A 17,717-nucleotide genomic window follows, 5' to 3' on the forward strand; every position below is an offset into this window, starting at 1 on the left:
CACCAGATGGTGATCAGTCGACAGCTCCGCCCCTCTCTTCACCTGAGTGTCCAAAACATGCGGCCTCAGATCAGATGATACGATTACAAAATCGATCATTGACCTTTGGCCTAGGGTGCTCTGGTACCACGTGCACTTATGAGCATCCTTATGTTCGAACATGGTGTTTGTTACGGCCATTCCATGACTAGCACAGAAGTCCAACAACAAACGACCGTTCGGGTTTAGATCAGGGAGGCCCTTCCTCCCAATCACGCCTCTCCAGGTGTCTCCATCGTTTCCCACGTGTGCGTTGAAGTCTCCCAGCAAGACTACGGAGTCCCCTACTGGAGCTCCCTGCAGGGCTCCATTCAGGATCTTCAAGAAGGCCGAATACTCCGAACTGCGGTTTGGGGCACGGGCACAAACAACAGTCAGAGTTTTCCCCCCATAACCCTCTCGTCCACTGGGGTAAACTCCAACGTAGCGGCGCTCAGCCGGGGGCTAGTGAGTATCCCCACCCCGGCCCGAGTTCTCACACCTTGGTCAACTCCGGAGAATAATAGAGTCCAACCCCTATCCAGGAGTACGGTTCCAGAGCCAAGACTGTGCGTGGAGGTAAGCCCCACCAGATCCAACTGGTAGCGATCCACCTCCCGCACTAGTTCCGGCTCCTTCCCCCACAGAGAGGTGACGTTCCAAGTCCCCAGAGCCAGCCATAATGTAAAGACGATTTAAATAAATGTTGGATTAAAAGGAGTGGACATCCATAAGTGAAAGCGTGACACCCACAAAAATATTCAGAAAATATAATGTTAGTCTTGCATGTACACAAATAACGACATGTCTTGTTTTATATTATATCCCTAATATGATTATGACCAGGACACGACTTAACAAGGAAACCCGTGTACATGTGAACAAACTCATTGGCTATGTGAATTGGATGTCATGAATAAAGCTGAATAACATTAAAATATCATTAAATTATGAAATATTATTATCTTTTAAGTCGTAAGTCTAACAATAGACTATTGTCTTTGCAATAATGTATAATTTGCTTAGTTTAAAATACATCATATTTTGCCTCTGCTGCAGAATTTAGCATTTTCAGTTTCTATGAACATTTATAATGTAAAGCAGTGGTTCCCAACCACCGGTCCGCGGACCGGTACCGGTCCATGGGTCATTTGGTACCGGGCTGCACAGAAAGATTGAATAAAAAAATATTTTATTTTGAAAAGTTTTATTTTTAAAAATCACCGGATACATCTGTCTGTGCATCTGTGTCTCTTGACACATGTCAAGACACTCGTCTGTCACGTGATACTTTACTTAAAAAAAATAAGCCCACAAGCAACAATGAGTGGAAAACAAACGTCTTTTTTGGAAAAGAGAAAAGACCCAATGAGGAGACATTTAAAAGACAACATCAGGAGTCCACCTGTAGCGATAAACACCTTAATACGTGTTTATCGCTACATGCGCCGCTCTGCATAATATGCAGGCTCACAAATGAGGCAACGAAGCCTTCATAGCTCCATTCAGGATCTTCAAGAAGGCCGAATACTCCGAACTGCGGTTTGGGGCACAGGCACAAACAACAGTCAGAGTTTTCCCCCCATAACCCTCTCGTCCACCGGGGTAAACTCCAACGTAGCGGCGCTCAGCCGGGGGCTAGTGAGTATCCCCACCCCGGCCCGAGTTCTCACACCTTGGTCAACTCCGGAGAATAATAGAGTCCAACCCCTATCCAGGAGTACGGTTCCAGAGCCAAGACTGTGCGTGGAGGTAAGCCCCACCAGATCCAACTGGTAGCGATCCACCTCCCGCACTAGTTCCGGCTCCTTCCCCCACAGAGAGGTGACGTTCCAAGTCCCCAGAGCCAGCCATAATGTAAAGACGATTTAAATAAATGTTGGATTAAAAGGAGTGGACATCCATAAGTGAAAGCGTGACACCCACAAAAATATTCAGAAAATATAATGTTAGTCTTGCATGTACACAAATAACGACATGTCTTGTTTTATATTATATCCCTAATATGATTATGACCAGGACACGACTTAACAAGGAAACCCGTGTACATGTGAACAAACTCATTGGCTATGTGAATTGGATGTCATGAATAAAGCTGAATAACATTAAAATATCATTAAATTATGAAATATTATTATCTTTTAAGTCGTAAGTCTAACAATAGACTATTGTCTTTGCAATAATGTATAATTTGCTTAGTTTAAAATACATCATATTTTGCCTCTGCTGCAGAATTTAGCATTTTCAGTTTCTATGAACATTTATAATGTAAAGCAGTGGTTCCCAACCACCGGTCCGCGGACCGGTACCGGTCCATGGGTCATTTGGTACCGGGCTGCACAGAAAGATTGAATAAAAAAATATTTTATTTATTTATTTTATTAAAGAGAAAAGACCCAATGAGGAGACATTTAAAAGACAACATCAGGAGTCCACCTGTAGCGATAAACACCTTAATACGTGTTTATCGCTACATGCGCCGCTCTGCATAATATGCAGGCTCACAAATGAGGCAACGAAGCCTTCATAACGCCGGCACCCGGCATTAAAAGACAAGCCCTTGGAGTTGTTTTAAAGAAAAAAACCATGAACAAGAAGGACATAAACAACTACTGATGGTCACCACATCAACACTTGCGAGTGACTTAGTGACTAACCGTATAGCTAAGGCGAAGAAACCTTTTACTATTGGTGAATAATTGACCGGCTCATTGCAGAGACACAAGCTCAGGGCTCCCACTAATTCTGCGTAATGGTGAGTTTTTTATGCACTTTATATTTGTTTTTATGCCGGCCGTATCATTTTATTTCGTCATATTTATTCCCCCCCCGGTCCACGAACATATTGTCTTACATGAAACCGGTCCGTGGCATAAAAAAGGTTGGGGACCGCTGATGTAAAGGACTATAAATGCATTGAATTTATTTAAATGAATGTATGCTTGTAAGCACCGTATGCTGGGAAGTTTACAACATGTCTTGACATGAGATGCAGAGAAAAGTATTATTTTCTGCAAAGGGGATAAGATTCAGCATATGGGAGGAAACATTGGGAGGAAATGATGTCACCCTTACAGGCTTAGATTTGTGCTTTCTTCCTTGAGTGCTCTGAAGCGCCTCAAACTGCCTCAGATCCATGTAAATCATGTGTAATTTCCCTCTAGTCAGAGGTTGTGTACACTACCTGTTTGCCTGTGGAGCGTTCGGTGTGGTTGATGGAGCTGCAGCCAGCGTGGCAGGGGGAGTAGTACATCACACCGTCTGCCCCACACACCGGGTTGTACAGCTCTCTGACACAGCCACAGCCTGCATTACAGCCCACGGTCAGGTTCTCCTCTAAAGAAGAGCTGCAGACATGAGGTTAAGGACAGACAGAGAAGAGATGGGAAAGGGAGACGGACAAAAACAGACAGAGAATACATTTGCTTTCTCATGACTTCTCAAAATCTATCTCAAGTATTTTCCTAAGAGACTAAGTCATCATGATGGTCATATTCTGAAGCACATTAAAAAGCTGTTAATACATATTGGTGATATGCTAAGGTATGGGGCTTCTATATTTACCACATAACATACCTCTAATTTCCCTCCAAGATTATAACTAAAAACAATCTTTAGATAATTCAAGTGAAAGTGAAATGTTTATTTGTAGACAGATCAGCACTTCCCATCAACTTCTATTCTATTCATTGTTAAGGAACTTCCTTTGCAAAGCACTTTGATTCAATAGCAAACGGTATTGTTGAGTATAAAGGAGTTACAGGAGTTATAAAAATGTTAAGACTTTTTGAAAACAATGATAAACTAGAATTAATGCCTCACAATCACACGTCTCCACAAACCAGTCAAGTTTCAGATTACATCCATGTCTGTTCAAAATGTCATCACTTTCTCATTTTATCCTATTAGACATCTGTGTGGAATTTCCAAAATTAGCATATTAATTATTGAGTTATGGACAAAATGTGAGGTCACGGTGACCTTTGACCACCAGATTGATATCAGTTCATAATTGAGTGGCCAAATTGCTGTTTATGCCACTAAAATTGAAGAAATTACTTCCAGGCGTTCCTGAGATACCAGGTTTACGAGAATGGGACCGGCCGACAGACAGACAACCCAAACACATAAAGCCTCCGGCCACAGCTGTCCCTGCTGCAGAGACATAACAATATTAAAGTTAATGCAAAGATATATTTAACTTGGATGCATCTGCAGAATAACACTAATGCCCCTAATTGGTAAAATGTATCCTCAGAAATACAATGTTTGATAATTTTACCGGTTCTACAAACCCCACTGAAAGAAGTTACAACAAAACACTTGGAACAAATGATTAGTCCTGCTCACTGACTTTTTCCAAAACTAAAGTCAAATGAACAATATGTAACTAAAAAAATAAATAATGTTTTAGTCAACAGACAAACCAACATTAGGCACTAACACAAACACTGCCCACCTGTTTCTAAAGCGCAGCTTGGGCTCGTCATACAGGTCTTTGTACTGGTCCACTTGGTGTTTCTCCATCAGATCGTACTGGTATGATGCTGTGACACCAGCCATGGGCACGTTGGGGCAGTGGATGAGAAAGATGAAGATGGCGATCAGACTGATCACCGCACACACCATGCAGAAACGAATGATGCCTCGACAGCGCAGGTTCAATCTCTTTACGATGTAGCCGCCCAGGAAGGTGCCACCACCACCTGCTGGTACCACCATGTATCCTGGGGGGGGGGGAGAACAGCACAAATACACATGAAGTCACGCTGCAGTTCCAATCTAAGGCCCTTAAAGGGAAATTCACCTCAAAACAAAAAATGGTAAGAAGTTTTGCTGTGGCCAGATTCTGTACTTGAAGACATGAATTTGGGTAAATTGTTATGATATTGACTGAGTAGACTTACAATCCCTCTCCCGTCATTGTGGACACTGCATTAGCTTTCCTGCAGCTCCAGACTCGAGGCAAAACTTCCACTTTGTACTGAAGATACTGTATCTCATGAAAGATTCTCATGGCTTGGCAAGTTGCACCATACCATTGTTCCGTCTGCCCAACACCATTAGCTGGAAAAATGTACCATTGGACCGAAAGCCCATTTGTCCCACAGCCCGTTACACCGTAAACAAACGGCCATTGTTCCGAAGGCCCATTGCTCCAAAAATACACACTCTCCCTGGAATGAACATTAGCACAAGGCAAATTATTATGCAGAAAGACGTCGTCAGACCTTTCCAGACTGGATATTAGTTTTCATTTTTCAGACTATTAGGGTTTCGGAGTAATGGGCCGTCTGAACAATAGGCAGTCCTCTGGCTGGTGCAAGATAAATTCATTGTTTAATGATAGTGAAAGACTAAGCTATGAAGTCTCTTTTTAATGTCCATCTCTCAGGATCAATTAATAAAATATATATTGCATGAATGACAGTAAATTCAGTAAAAGTACATTGCATAAGACACTTTTTCTTGACAGAGAATAAAGTACAGGTTCAGAGTCGTAAATAGCAAAAGTCTATCTTGGCATTTAAATAAATGTCTTAGCATGGATGAGAAATAAAAGAAATATACTGAGTTGACAGATCTGATCATTTGGGTTTGCTCTGGACTTATTATTATTATTATTATTATTATTATTATTATTATTATTATTATTATTATTATTATCAATCACTCACCGAACCATGTGGCAGCCTCTGATGCACTGAGACTGAACTGTGACTCCAAGAACTTTGGACCAAAGGTGGACATGCCAGCGATGAGGGTTGCCTCCGTAGCCCCAGCCAAGCAAAGGAACAGGAAAGTGGGATTCTTTAAGAGGAGCAGCACAGACCTGGAGAGAGAAAGAGAGAAGAGAGTAATAGGCGACAGTATAATAAAGTTTAGCTTGCTTTTTAATTAAACCACACTGCTTTGATCTCAACAGCCTGGAGACGTTCCTAATACAGATAAACACAGCACTACATCCAAAGATATATCGCCATGTTACATAATGTGCCGTGATTATCGCCTTACTCTGTCCCTGTAATCCCCAGTGCTACAGCAGTGGCATCACACTGTGGTTGCTGAGACTGTAGTAAACACAGTTTTGAACTGAAAAGAGGCAGGGCTGTCACTCATCTGTAAAACTCATGTCTGACAATGTGACATTTATTCCCGCTGTATTTGAATCTGTTGTTGGAAGGATTGTTGTAACCACATTATCAATAACAGAATGATTGTTGCCTGCCAGCATTCTTAATTTATTCACAATAGAAAGGTTTACAGTTTTTTAAAGTTAGAAAACATACAATCACAATGTCATGATAGCTAATATATGGACATTTTCAGTATTATGAAATAGAGCAACTTGCTGGTTACTACTAAAGATTTACTCAATGAATATTATTTTTTACAGGTGAATTTGTATTTGGCACTCATTCCAGAATGTTTCTCCTACTGTACCCTCACGTTGATAGATCTGCCGGCTCTGGCTCGCTAACATTACACATGGAATTACATTGAGAAATGGCAGCTACTTTAATCACAGTACTGACGGGCATTCTTGATCCCCCACCGAGGATTCCCACTCATGTAATCTTGGGGAACCCATTAGGATTCTTAGAAAGTATTTATTTCAGTTTTTGATTTTGTAGTTCAGATTCCCTCTCATTTCTCACCTAACGTCACTACCCGCAAGGATATTTGTTTTCCTGCCTTTGATGTCGACCTCGAGAAGCTCTGTAATAATAGGATGCAAGTTTGGGCTACCTCATTAGCCCCAGGCTTTGAGTTTTATTAATACGTTGCACAAGTAGGTTTCTCATTTCATAAATGAACTAAAACAGTTTCGGATTAAAATAGTCAAATGTTCCTCCATACGCTATGGGTCAAGGCTGTCAGTCCACTTGTGTTGTCCAGGGAGGTATTAACGTTACCTCGGCACAGGTAACCTAGGATATAACGCAGCAGAAGCTACAACTATACTTGCGAATTTATCCCTGTTTCAAGTGGGTTTTATAACCGGTCTGGCCCGTTTGGAAAGAGAGGACGAGGGAACGTTTGTTTCAGCTTCGGTTCACATCGCCATTCTCCCCGCACCGGAGAACGGAGCTAACAGCTGGAGCTAGCAGGACGTGGTTATCGGAGGATACTGCCAGCTGTCAACGCCGGCTCCGACCCTGCAAGGCTAGCAGTCCGGGCCCCTTCTATCAGGGGAAGGTATCTGCTGAGTAGTCTTCCCCCGCTCTTTCCCTCTGATTATTACGATGGTGTATTTTCCCGTGCTCCTCTGCCTTGTCGTGGCATGGAGTTTTGGCGGCTATGCTATTGGCAACCCAGACTCCTTACGCCCGCGGCTGGTTACCACCGGTGGTGTGACATCCACACTGGGCCTTGAACATAATGGGTGGTTGTCGCATGCAAATATTGTTGGAATTGTTTTCATTATTGGAAATACTGCACCTGGGTTCGCTAGATCCGATAACTTACGCTGTCCAGCTTGATACCCCTGGGACATTTTAAACTCATTAAAAAAATCTAGAGAAATCAGCTGTCGGTGTTACCTGTATAAATAAAGGCTAAAATTATTTTATTTTTAAATCAGTAACAGCACAAATAGACACAAGTCAAAATTCAAGGGCCGGTTCACTGACATGCTGACAGGGCTTTGCAAACAAACTCACTTTACCGCAGTGTTATGCGGTGCAGCTCTTACACTGTGCTGCTATGTGTTGTCTTTCTGTCTGTTATCTATTTTGGTGCCGCAACGTTATCAGCTATACGTTTGTTTTTCATTACGTGAGAGAATGAACATGTGTCTCACGGTCAATGCAAAACAAATGACAGCCCTGGTACTAGCAGTAATAAAAGTGTAACAACAAAGTTGTTAGTCTGCAGCTCTATCGACTGTCATAAAAAGTAACAACAAGAACTCCAAACACACATCAAACTAATCGCCAACACATTGATTATAGAGCCTGAAAAACTTACAATATTCATTAAACAGTATCTTAAGTAACTGTATCTTAATCACCTCAACTATCCACATCCTTTTTAAATATCTAATTACTCACTCTAAGCTAACAGGCAAGTTTCCTTTTTGGGATATTTAACATTTCCCATGTATTACTTTTGTGATTTATGAAAGGGTAGGGTAGTGCACTACCTTGGCATGTCTTTGACTGATTTGCCAAACTGAGGGTCTGAGGCTGTGGTGTGGCTTCCATCCTTAAGCTGGTGAGCTTCAGAAACCCGCATGGCCACATACTCCTGAGAGCCTGCAGGAGAGGAAGTGGAAAAGGAAGAGGAAGTAAGACTGAGTGACATTTGACATTACCATATAACAGTTTCTACCTCGAGCTAAAATGATAAAAAATTGTATGTGAATATTTTTTAGCTTCTTTACTGCCTTCATGGTGCAGGAGAGTGTGTGTCTGAGTGTGTGTGCGTATGTGCAGTGGACAGGAGTGGTACCCGGAAGCTCTCGTGGGTAGCCCAGGATTGGGAATGCTACCAGCAGAGCTGCAGCTCCTCCTGCGAGGAAGCCGATCCACCAAGCCCCGACCCACAGAGGGTTCTCCGGAGTCATCTCTGTCCTGCAAAAAAAAAACACACATTGTATGACTCCCTTGACATTTACTGAGATTGATCTGTAAATTCTAGTCCACTATGTTGTATGGTGTGACTTTTCTATTCTATTCCATTCTACTCTAACCTGGTTATATACTATTCCATACTAGCATGCTATTTAGTACGCTAAAACAGTATGTGAGATGTTAGCATGTCCGAAAACCTTATTATGAAACCAATAGTATGCAAATTGCCGACTAATTCCGGTGAAATATTACAGTACGCAAACATTAATATCCCACAATGCAATGCGGGAGTCAGAACAACATTCACAGCAGACAATGGCGGACAGTGACGAAGGATATAATTTATCATTATACGTTAGATTTGTTTGGTTTTTGTCTTCTTTTTCTGTTTGCCACTGCTTTTCATATTACTTTAGCAACACTTCATCTCTATGTGCGTGATTCTGATCTTTTCTTTTGATACTGTGTACGTTGGCAGTTTGAAATAAGGTTTTAGCCGGTAGAGCACAAAAGTATGTTGACATATGTTGTACATATGTTGGGTATGTAGTGGATAGTATGCGATTTCGGACATAGCATGTAGTCTTTTCTATTCTAGTCTGTTATACTCCAGTATGTTCTATTCTATACTGTTCTATTCTAATATACTACAGTTTGTTATATCCTTGTCCGTTATATTTATTATACAGTACTATTTATTCTAATATACCCTGTTCTGTCTTTGCACTTTTATTATACTCTAGGTTAGTCTGTTCTATTCTAATATTGTCGTGTCCCGTCAGATTATTTAATGTTATGTCATGTATCTATGTTATAGTTTAGTTCATGTTCAGTGTTTAACTTAACATAACGTGACCTGAGAGACATTACTGTCACTCTTGTCTAGTGTTGTCTTGCACTTCCTGTTTTGTTTTGAAACTTTCCTTTCCCTCTCGTTCCAGGTCACTTCCTGCGATCCTGTGTTTTTTTGTGCTGTGGTTCGTGACAAATATACTCTCAGTTTGTTGATTCTAGTGTGTTCTAATCCATTCTGCCACACAAAGCAACTTACTTCAGGTGGATCTCGGTGTAAATGTTGAGGAAGTATCCTCCCAGCAAGTAGCCTGCTGCTGGACCCACAATGGCTGCCGTGTAAAAGATCCCTAGAGAGAGAGAGGGAGAGACACAAAGCCAGGTCACGGGTATGTCAATACACTGACCGTCAAACTTCCTGTTTCAAGTTAAAAGACAAGTTAAAAGAGCCCCATTGTTCTTTACTGGGCTCTAAGTCTGTCCACAAAGTGAATGTTTGATGAGGAAAAATCAGCTTGATGTGAGCATGTGTGTTGGAGTGAGAGCATTTGTAATGTGTATGTAGTGAAGATTTGTACTATTGATGTCCAGAGAGGAGGCTGAGTGGTGAAGATTACAAGCGCCTGAGACGGTCAAAATGACAGGGCTGGCACTTGATCTCTGTTAAAGGCAACATAATAATGAAGATCATAAACAATGTGTTGGATGTGACAGTTAAAGAGAGATTAAGTAGCTTTACTGACTGTATGTTTGAGTGCACAGAACGCACTTAGTTCTACGCAATACACTCTTTATCGGTTTCCATTTCTCAGTAATAGAGCTGCCATTGTTTTCTGGATGGGTACTGTTAATTTGAGTCATAATATAGTGCCATTCAGGAGTCACATACACACTCCTAGATCCTAGAGGGAAGCGATTAATCGGCAAGAAAGAAAGTGTGAATGAGCAAACTCAACATGCAAAAAAAAAAGTGGCCAATTAGGAAGAGATAATAATTACTTTAATAATATAATAATTGCTGCTGTTAGTGAGTGATTGCTACTTCTACAAAGCAAAGCAACATGCTGAATGAATTACTCACCAATATAAACAGGCGCATAGGTGGATTTGACGTTCTCATCCAGGTATGTGACCCCTAACGTGTAGAGAGGCGTGGCGCCCACACCATGTAGAAACTGGCCCAACATGAACACAAAACGATAGCTGGACAATCCCCCTCCCTCCTTGTCCAGGCAAGGGCTGGTACGGTTGTCAGAGCACATAACTGTTCGCTCTGTCAGACTGACCTGGTATGGGGGGGTGGTGAAGTGAGGCAAGGCAAACACCAGAGAACCAACAGCCATGATCAGCACCCCCCAACCCAGCCAGCGAGGCTTGTGACCCGTCCCGCCGAAGTAGCTGACGAAAGCCAGGCAAACGCAGGCGGCGATATCGTAGGAACTGGCGATGAGGCCGGCCTGGTAGCTGCGCAGGTCGAAACGCCTCTCAATGGAGGTGACCACTGTGTTAATGAAGCCGTTGATTATCATCCCCTGGAGGAAAGATGCCACACAAAGGAAGAACAGCACCCAACGAGGGGTGTTGAAAACTTGGATGGCTTTGGGCGTCAGAGCCCCCCATCCACAAAGCTGATCCGGGTCGGTGGAAATCAGCTTTAACCCCAAGGGAGTCTCTGCATGGGATCTTGATTCTACCCCGCGTTGCTTCCCCGGTAGTGTTGAAGCCCCCGTGAAAATGTGGGGCCGAATGGGGCCATCAGCTCCGGGGCTGCCAGGGCTTCTGGGACCTGAGCCCACTGGGCTGCCAGTCTGGGAGTCCGGGGGGCTGGGGGTGTCCAAAGAGGGGCCCCCACTGAGAGGGCAGTCCTGAAGGTCCAGGAGCTCCTGCTTGGAGCTGAAGGAGGCGTCGGCATTGAGCAAGACGGGCATTTCCCCTCTGAGGGGCAATGTGTCAGAAGGAGGGTAGACGTGGAAGTTCTTTGAACTGGGGAGTTAGTGTTTACAACCACAACGTAAAAAATGAAACTCAGCTGAGGCTCAAGGTGAATGTCCCAGAAATGATCTATTCAAGGCTTGTATCGCGTGCTACATGTGTCCACAGTGCTGAATATTTATTAAGGCTCTTTTTTACATATCTGTACAAGGTTGTACAGGTGATTCATATTGACGTTGAGTAATGGCAACCTATGGAGAGGAAAGAGAGAGAGAGAGATTTAGGAAATCAATATCAAGCAGTCAGGTTTAATAAGTCACTGAAGCTTTTAATGGTTGCATGAATGGATGATGCATTTGTAATTTGAATAGATGACTCAGGGGAAAAAAGACGAGATTATACATCGACAAGTAAAAATGGACACTACTGTGTCTATTATCTTATTAAAACAATGTAATCAAAACTTCAAAACGGTAGAATGTTTTAAGCTGTTTAATTTGTTGTCCCCATTTCCTGCAACTTTATACTTCTACTCTACTCCCTAACATTTCACAGCCAAAGAATGTATAACTTTTGTCAAATTTATTTGCAGATTCAGATTAATAATACAAAATATTACCAGCAAATACATTACAGACTTTTTTTGTCTGATCCACAGGTGAAATTCAAAAGCTACCCAGCAGTATATACAGTACAGAAAAATAAACCCCATGTTCACCAGCTGCACCATAATAATAACAAAACAATTGATGCATCAATAATTATAATCCAATAATTACATTATTCTGAAATGGGCCATTGTGCATAATCAGTAATTTTACTTTTTGTACTTTTACTTGAGTAAACTTCTACACTGGGGTGTACTGTAACTGAGTACTTCTTCCACCACAGGTTATTGGCTCCTATTATGTTTGCCACATATGGATTCCAGGGCAGGCAAACACACGTACACACACATTGCCACAGGTATGAAACAGTGCAGCTGAGAGAGTTGGGACTCAAGCTGTTCTTATTACCAACACAATCTAAAAAAAATATGGTCAGAAGTTACACACAAACACAAACACAACCTATAAAACCTGAAAAAAACAAACGCAGGTGGTGAACTGTAAGACACACCAATACAGATCACAACTTTTGTTCACACCAACATAAAAAGACAATGTGCAGATCCAGCTGTTGTACAACAACATTTGTGACTAATTAGTGCAGCTTGGGACATAATATCCACAGCTCTACTCCAAAACACACTCATGTAATGCTACATTAAGATCGCTTTATTAACTCACAGGGTAGATCTCGTGGCGGATGTAACATGACAGCCACTTCAAAACGTTTGTTCATTATTTATTACAGTGAGTAGAAGCTGACACAGAAGCTGGATAATGTATCTCCTGTAATCCTAACAGTGTGTGAAAAAGAAACATAAAGGAGAAGTAGAAACATGAAAGAGTACTACCATCACTGACTCGATTCCTTATAAAATGAACTACAAGTAAACATGTTAGCTGATATACAGGACCCAACATTACAAGAAATACAAATAAATTAAACTGTGACACTCTTAAAACACACTACATAAAGAAATGTCAGCATATTAAACTTTGTATGTTTACAGTTGAAATAAAAATTGTGTTATAACACAATATCATAACTGCAATACATGTGTGGAACTGTAGGACAACCCTTCAAAATGAGGTTATACGGCCGTAAAGATTGCTTTCAGGTTGCTTCAGCCTATATGTGCATCCACAATGTTTAAATCCACTGCTTCCAAACTAGCTCTTTATTGTACTTCTCTGATGAGAACTACTTTTCTATCTACACAAATGAAATGTTCTCTGCTTTTCTGTATACCACAATAGATGCACATACATATCAACAACAGCTTGCAGGCTTTATAAATAATATTACAATAATTGGCAATCCCTATTCATATATTATAATCAGCCACACAAATTCAACTTCATCACAAAAGCAAAGCTCTAAATATATAACAATAAATTGAATTATAAATATGCTCTTTTTTAGCCTCCTACCTCCATTCCCGCTTATGATAATCAACAGGTCTGATGACATTTAAATGAATCAATTAGACAAGACGGATTGGAAGAGAGAGAGAGAGAGACGTAAAAATGGAGATTCAGAGAGTGGTATCCATGCCTGGTCCTAAGCCTGTCTCTAAAAGCCTCTTATAGTCAAGCGCTGAGGCCACACATCCATATTCACACACCCCTTCAGTGGGCGGTCTGCAGGGAGGGGTGTGGAATCCACCTTAGAGATAACTTAAGACTTAAACTTAAGTGTTTGATTACTTCTGCTTCCCACACTTACACAGTAAAGTAAAACATCTATATTTATCTGCTGAAATAAACAATGATTTATCACCAGGCTTTGGCATATAGTCTACATTGTCAGATACAGGATTGGGCATTCCGTTTTTTTATATTAAGTCTGTCACTTTTTTTCAAATGTACAAAAGTGGGTGAAAAATTTATATTTGATCTGTTATAATCTGTTTGGACACTATGTATGTTTGTACACTATGCAGTTGTTGTTGCCTTCACCAACCCAAAATGGGAAAAACTATCGAGCCATGCTGAGCAGATAATAATGATAGCAGAACATCTGAGGAGAAATGTGTGGAAGTATTTTGGATTTAACACCATTCCTCGGAAAATCTGTATTTCTTTGCCTTCCATGACGTGTTCCCTCGCGTCTGTGTCTTTAACCATGCACAGAGCGCTCTTCTGTGAACTCTGTAATATTAATATGTTGTTGGTGCAACTGTGAAACAGAGTAAAAGTCAGTTATTTTTTTTTTTTTTTTTAGGCTCGAGCTTCATACACACCACCATTGTTTGTTTACCTTCCTACCACCACCTTTCCAATTATCACTTGGCAAAGTCACAGCAAGAATATCTGACTCTAAACATTTTTTCTAAGAAATTACAGCCGTACTTTGTATCAGTTATCTAACGGAGTTTCAGGTGCTACTCAATGTGTAACTGCTCTGAAAGCATCTTTAAGGAGGCCAACAAACATAAGCACACGGTTGATTATTAGGTAGATTGACAGTGAAGGCATGACCCTACTCTGCTTCTGATTGGCAGGTTATGCCTTCGCCATAGTAGAAGAGTGTGTATTTTGGGAGCAATGGGCCTTCAGAGCAATGGGTGTCTGTTTTCACGTTAACGCACTGTCGAGCAAATGGGCTTTCAAAACATCTATTGACATCTATCGAAATCAACACCGAAAAGATTAATTACATGTTACATTTACTGTTTGTTACTGCCCACCTCCATCAGAGGTGCCTATCAAAAATTCAAAAACCTCCATTACCACACGTCACATCGCCTGTAATTAACAAACATGGAGACAGAACAAGGGACACTGCAAAAAGCCAGTCTTATGTTTGGAGGTGTATGACCATCATGCAAGCTTAAACCAAGTACTGCATGCAGCGCTCTGGAAGTCCCATCTGGGATATTTTCTTTCCGTGTATGGCAAAGGCATGACCAGCCCTAATCGTTCTCTGATTGGCTTATATTTTTACCCTAACCCTAACCAAACTCACTCCTCATGCCGAAAGCTAACAAATCCAACCAACGAAGGCAGCTAGTATTAGCCTGTCCCGTCCTCACAGTGAAGCCACAGTGTTTACACAACATTGAACTAAACCCACTTGACTCCTGAATGTAGCGTTTGGCTAACCATTTGCTAGCAAGTCGGCTAAGAACACATATGTTTAAGAAATTAACTAAAGCATTTTTGACCCGTGTCTGCTTGATTTGTTTGCTAACAGGTTAGCCATCAAAGACAAGGTGGTGATTTGTAGTGGCTGTAACTGACAGCTTGTTAGGATGTTTTTCTGCCTCCTGGTGGCCAAAAATCTTTTAATGTAGCTTTAAAAAACAGACTTCCATACCTCTCAGACAGATAATATTTATTACTAACAACGTATGTTCATGTGTACAAAATGAAATGCTCACTGCAGACTCTTTTCTTACAACTACTAACTTAAATTTTTAAAACTGAAAATGCAGTCAAACAAGGGTCGGTGGCAAGCTTCCCAAGCTCCTTATTCTGCATCACAACAGAAAATGAATAGGATTATCCAACCATGCTGCTGTGTTGCTGTTGTCTATTCAGCTGATTGCTCATGATAAGAACAAATAATAATGTTTGGGAGGGAAGCCAGAGCATAAAATCCAATTAAAATTGTATTATGTTTAATTGACAGGTTGATGGATGGCCAAATGAAAGTTAGACCTAGTTTCCCATCCTCAGTGGTTTGAGGTGATGTGGGGGGGACTCTTCAGTTTAAAGTAGACGATTTTGTGAGGTAAGAGGTTGAGAGTTTAAAAGGTAGGACACTGTGTTAACAATGCACTATGATGAGGTAATACCACTGTTTGTTTTTCTGTCCCTGGCTGCTTAGGAACCAAACAAAGCCAGAAATTGAAATGTTCTCACTGGGTTATTTTTTTCTTATTTCATTCCTATCTAATTTTCGATCTCACCCTTTTCATTTTCTGTTTTCAAAGTGAGATCAGAGCGAGGAGTTGTTATACCTACCCGGTCCTTTATCTTCACAGCAGAAACTTATTTGCTTTGGACTGAGGAGCCTTTCCTCCTCTGTGGTAAACAAAGGCTTTTGAAGCATCAAGGGGACGCCTCTCATGTGGTTATTACACATCTAAGAAACAACAGAATTAGACAAAGTCTCAAACTGTCAATCATATGTAAAGACACCTGTATTTGCACACACTGCTATGAGATGTCACTGCAATTAAGTGAAATCAGTATTTACTGTAGCAGAAAATGAATGTGGTAAACTGTAGTAAAGGAGAAATAGTAAAACTGGAGTGGAGCTGTGATTCAGTGAACTGTGGAAACGAGCAACCCTGTTTGAACCTAGCACTGATGTAATTCCAAGAACCAGCTCTTTGAACCTTGAATTAGAAAAGCATACAGGGCCGTAAATTTACCTCCTGCAGCATTGTGTGTTTGTCCTCCTTGACCTGCGCATATTGTTAGGCTACTCACATTAATTTGACCAGAAGACGATCACAGCCTTAATACCTGCCTGGAAAATCTTATTCTCCTTCATAGCAGGAACATATGGTCTGCTTGTGAAAGTAGATTTGTGACTCATTTAGTTTAATTGTCCTTGTTTATAAGCCAAAGGAATGCAGAGACTTTTGATTACTGGAGGAAAATCCTTGATTAATATTAGTTACCAGTGGTTGGGCCACTAAGGGGATGCCCTTTGGGAGAATGGTAATATGACACTACACGTTTGGTTTTACCAGGTCTGTCTGGCAGCCAACACCGCCGTCTGATCCAACTCACACCCAGCTGGCGAAAGGTTGTCAGCTCGGCACCTCCACATTGGGCGCAGATCTGATGATAAGACCATGAGTCGACCGTCGATCTTTGGCGTAGGGTGTTCTGGTACCGAGTACACTTATGACTCCCCCCATGCCTGAACATGATGTTTGTAAAGGCCAATCCATGACTAGCACAGAAGTCCAATACCTAAGCATCACTCAGGCCAATCACCCCACTCTGATTGGCCAGGCGTCTATGCTCGCGCGAGGCACCATTAACCCAATTTTGTCAAGGTCCTTTGCCCTGACCAATGGGCTATCCTGACCCTAACCGCTCAAGGTCAATGGTTAACCTCAACCAGCTACGCAGGGCGGGCCTTGCCAAGAAGGCAGTGGGATTCATAATCAAACGCCCCCCTCGAGGCTTCTCCATCATTGCCCCTTTAAAACTAAATTCACTATTACAAAATGTAGTGAAGCTGGCAGAAGTAGTGACAGAAGGAAAGTCATGTAGTTAACCAGATGGACAGACTGATCCTCAGTAGGTGGGGGTCACACTGTTAATGCATGCAGCTTGTCCCAGTCAGTGCAGCACTTATTCAAACCAGAACAAAAACAGAGCTGTATATCTGTCTGCCTCACATCAGTTATATCCGTTGGTCTATCTGACTTTCAGTTTCGGTATCTGTTTGTACTAAATTACCTAATACTAAATGCTCCAGTTTTTTATGTTTACTGTAATAAGGGGGAAGTGGTAAAGATTAATTTTTACAAAACTGCAGAATAATGTTATATTTATTTTTATGGGGAAAAGTATATAGTATCATTTAATGCCACATACCTCAGCATTTATAGCCTACAGACTTACTGTAAGCTAGTTTGTCCCATATGGGCCTTTAAAATACCTATGCATTTCTATCATCCCCATCTGCTGCATATAGTAACTCAGTAAAGTGTCTTGCACTACATGTTTCTGTGACTACATATTGTCTTCGGTTTAGTACTGCCACACTGAGCCATAACTTCCTCATTAATTACAATACACAATGTATCTGCTGTTATGACGG

General features: G+C 41.4%; 1 protein-coding gene across 2 annotated transcripts in view; it reads right to left on the minus strand.

The window, feature by feature from the left end:
- Positions 1–17,717, minus strand: part of slco4a1 (solute carrier organic anion transporter family, member 4A1) — a 39,234-nt gene that overhangs the window by 16,871 nt on the left and 4,646 nt on the right. Inside the window, exons 1-8 of one of the 2 annotated variants that reach the window (XM_029435499.1) lie at positions 13,358–13,484; positions 10,468–11,569; positions 9,646–9,736; positions 8,473–8,594; positions 8,165–8,276; positions 5,697–5,851; positions 4,478–4,745; positions 3,203–3,365 (exon numbers count right to left, since the gene is read on the minus strand). In XM_029435499.1, the coding sequence (XP_029291359.1) occupies positions 3,203–3,365; positions 4,478–4,745; positions 5,697–5,851; positions 8,165–8,276; positions 8,473–8,594; positions 9,646–9,736; positions 10,468–11,314 (1,758 nt within the window). In that variant the 5' untranslated portion in view covers positions 11,315–11,569; positions 13,358–13,484. Of the gene's footprint in view, positions 1–3,202; positions 3,366–4,477; positions 4,746–5,696; positions 5,852–8,164; positions 8,277–8,472; positions 8,595–9,645; positions 9,737–10,467; positions 11,570–13,357; positions 13,485–17,717 lie in introns of those variants that run through there. The other variant, XM_029435500.1, reaches the window with a different exon arrangement.

This window comes from Cottoperca gobio, chromosome 7, assembly GCF_900634415.1.
Source record: "Cottoperca gobio chromosome 7, fCotGob3.1, whole genome shotgun sequence".
In the NCBI taxonomy this organism is placed as follows: domain Eukaryota; kingdom Metazoa; phylum Chordata; class Actinopteri; order Perciformes; family Bovichtidae; genus Cottoperca; species Cottoperca gobio.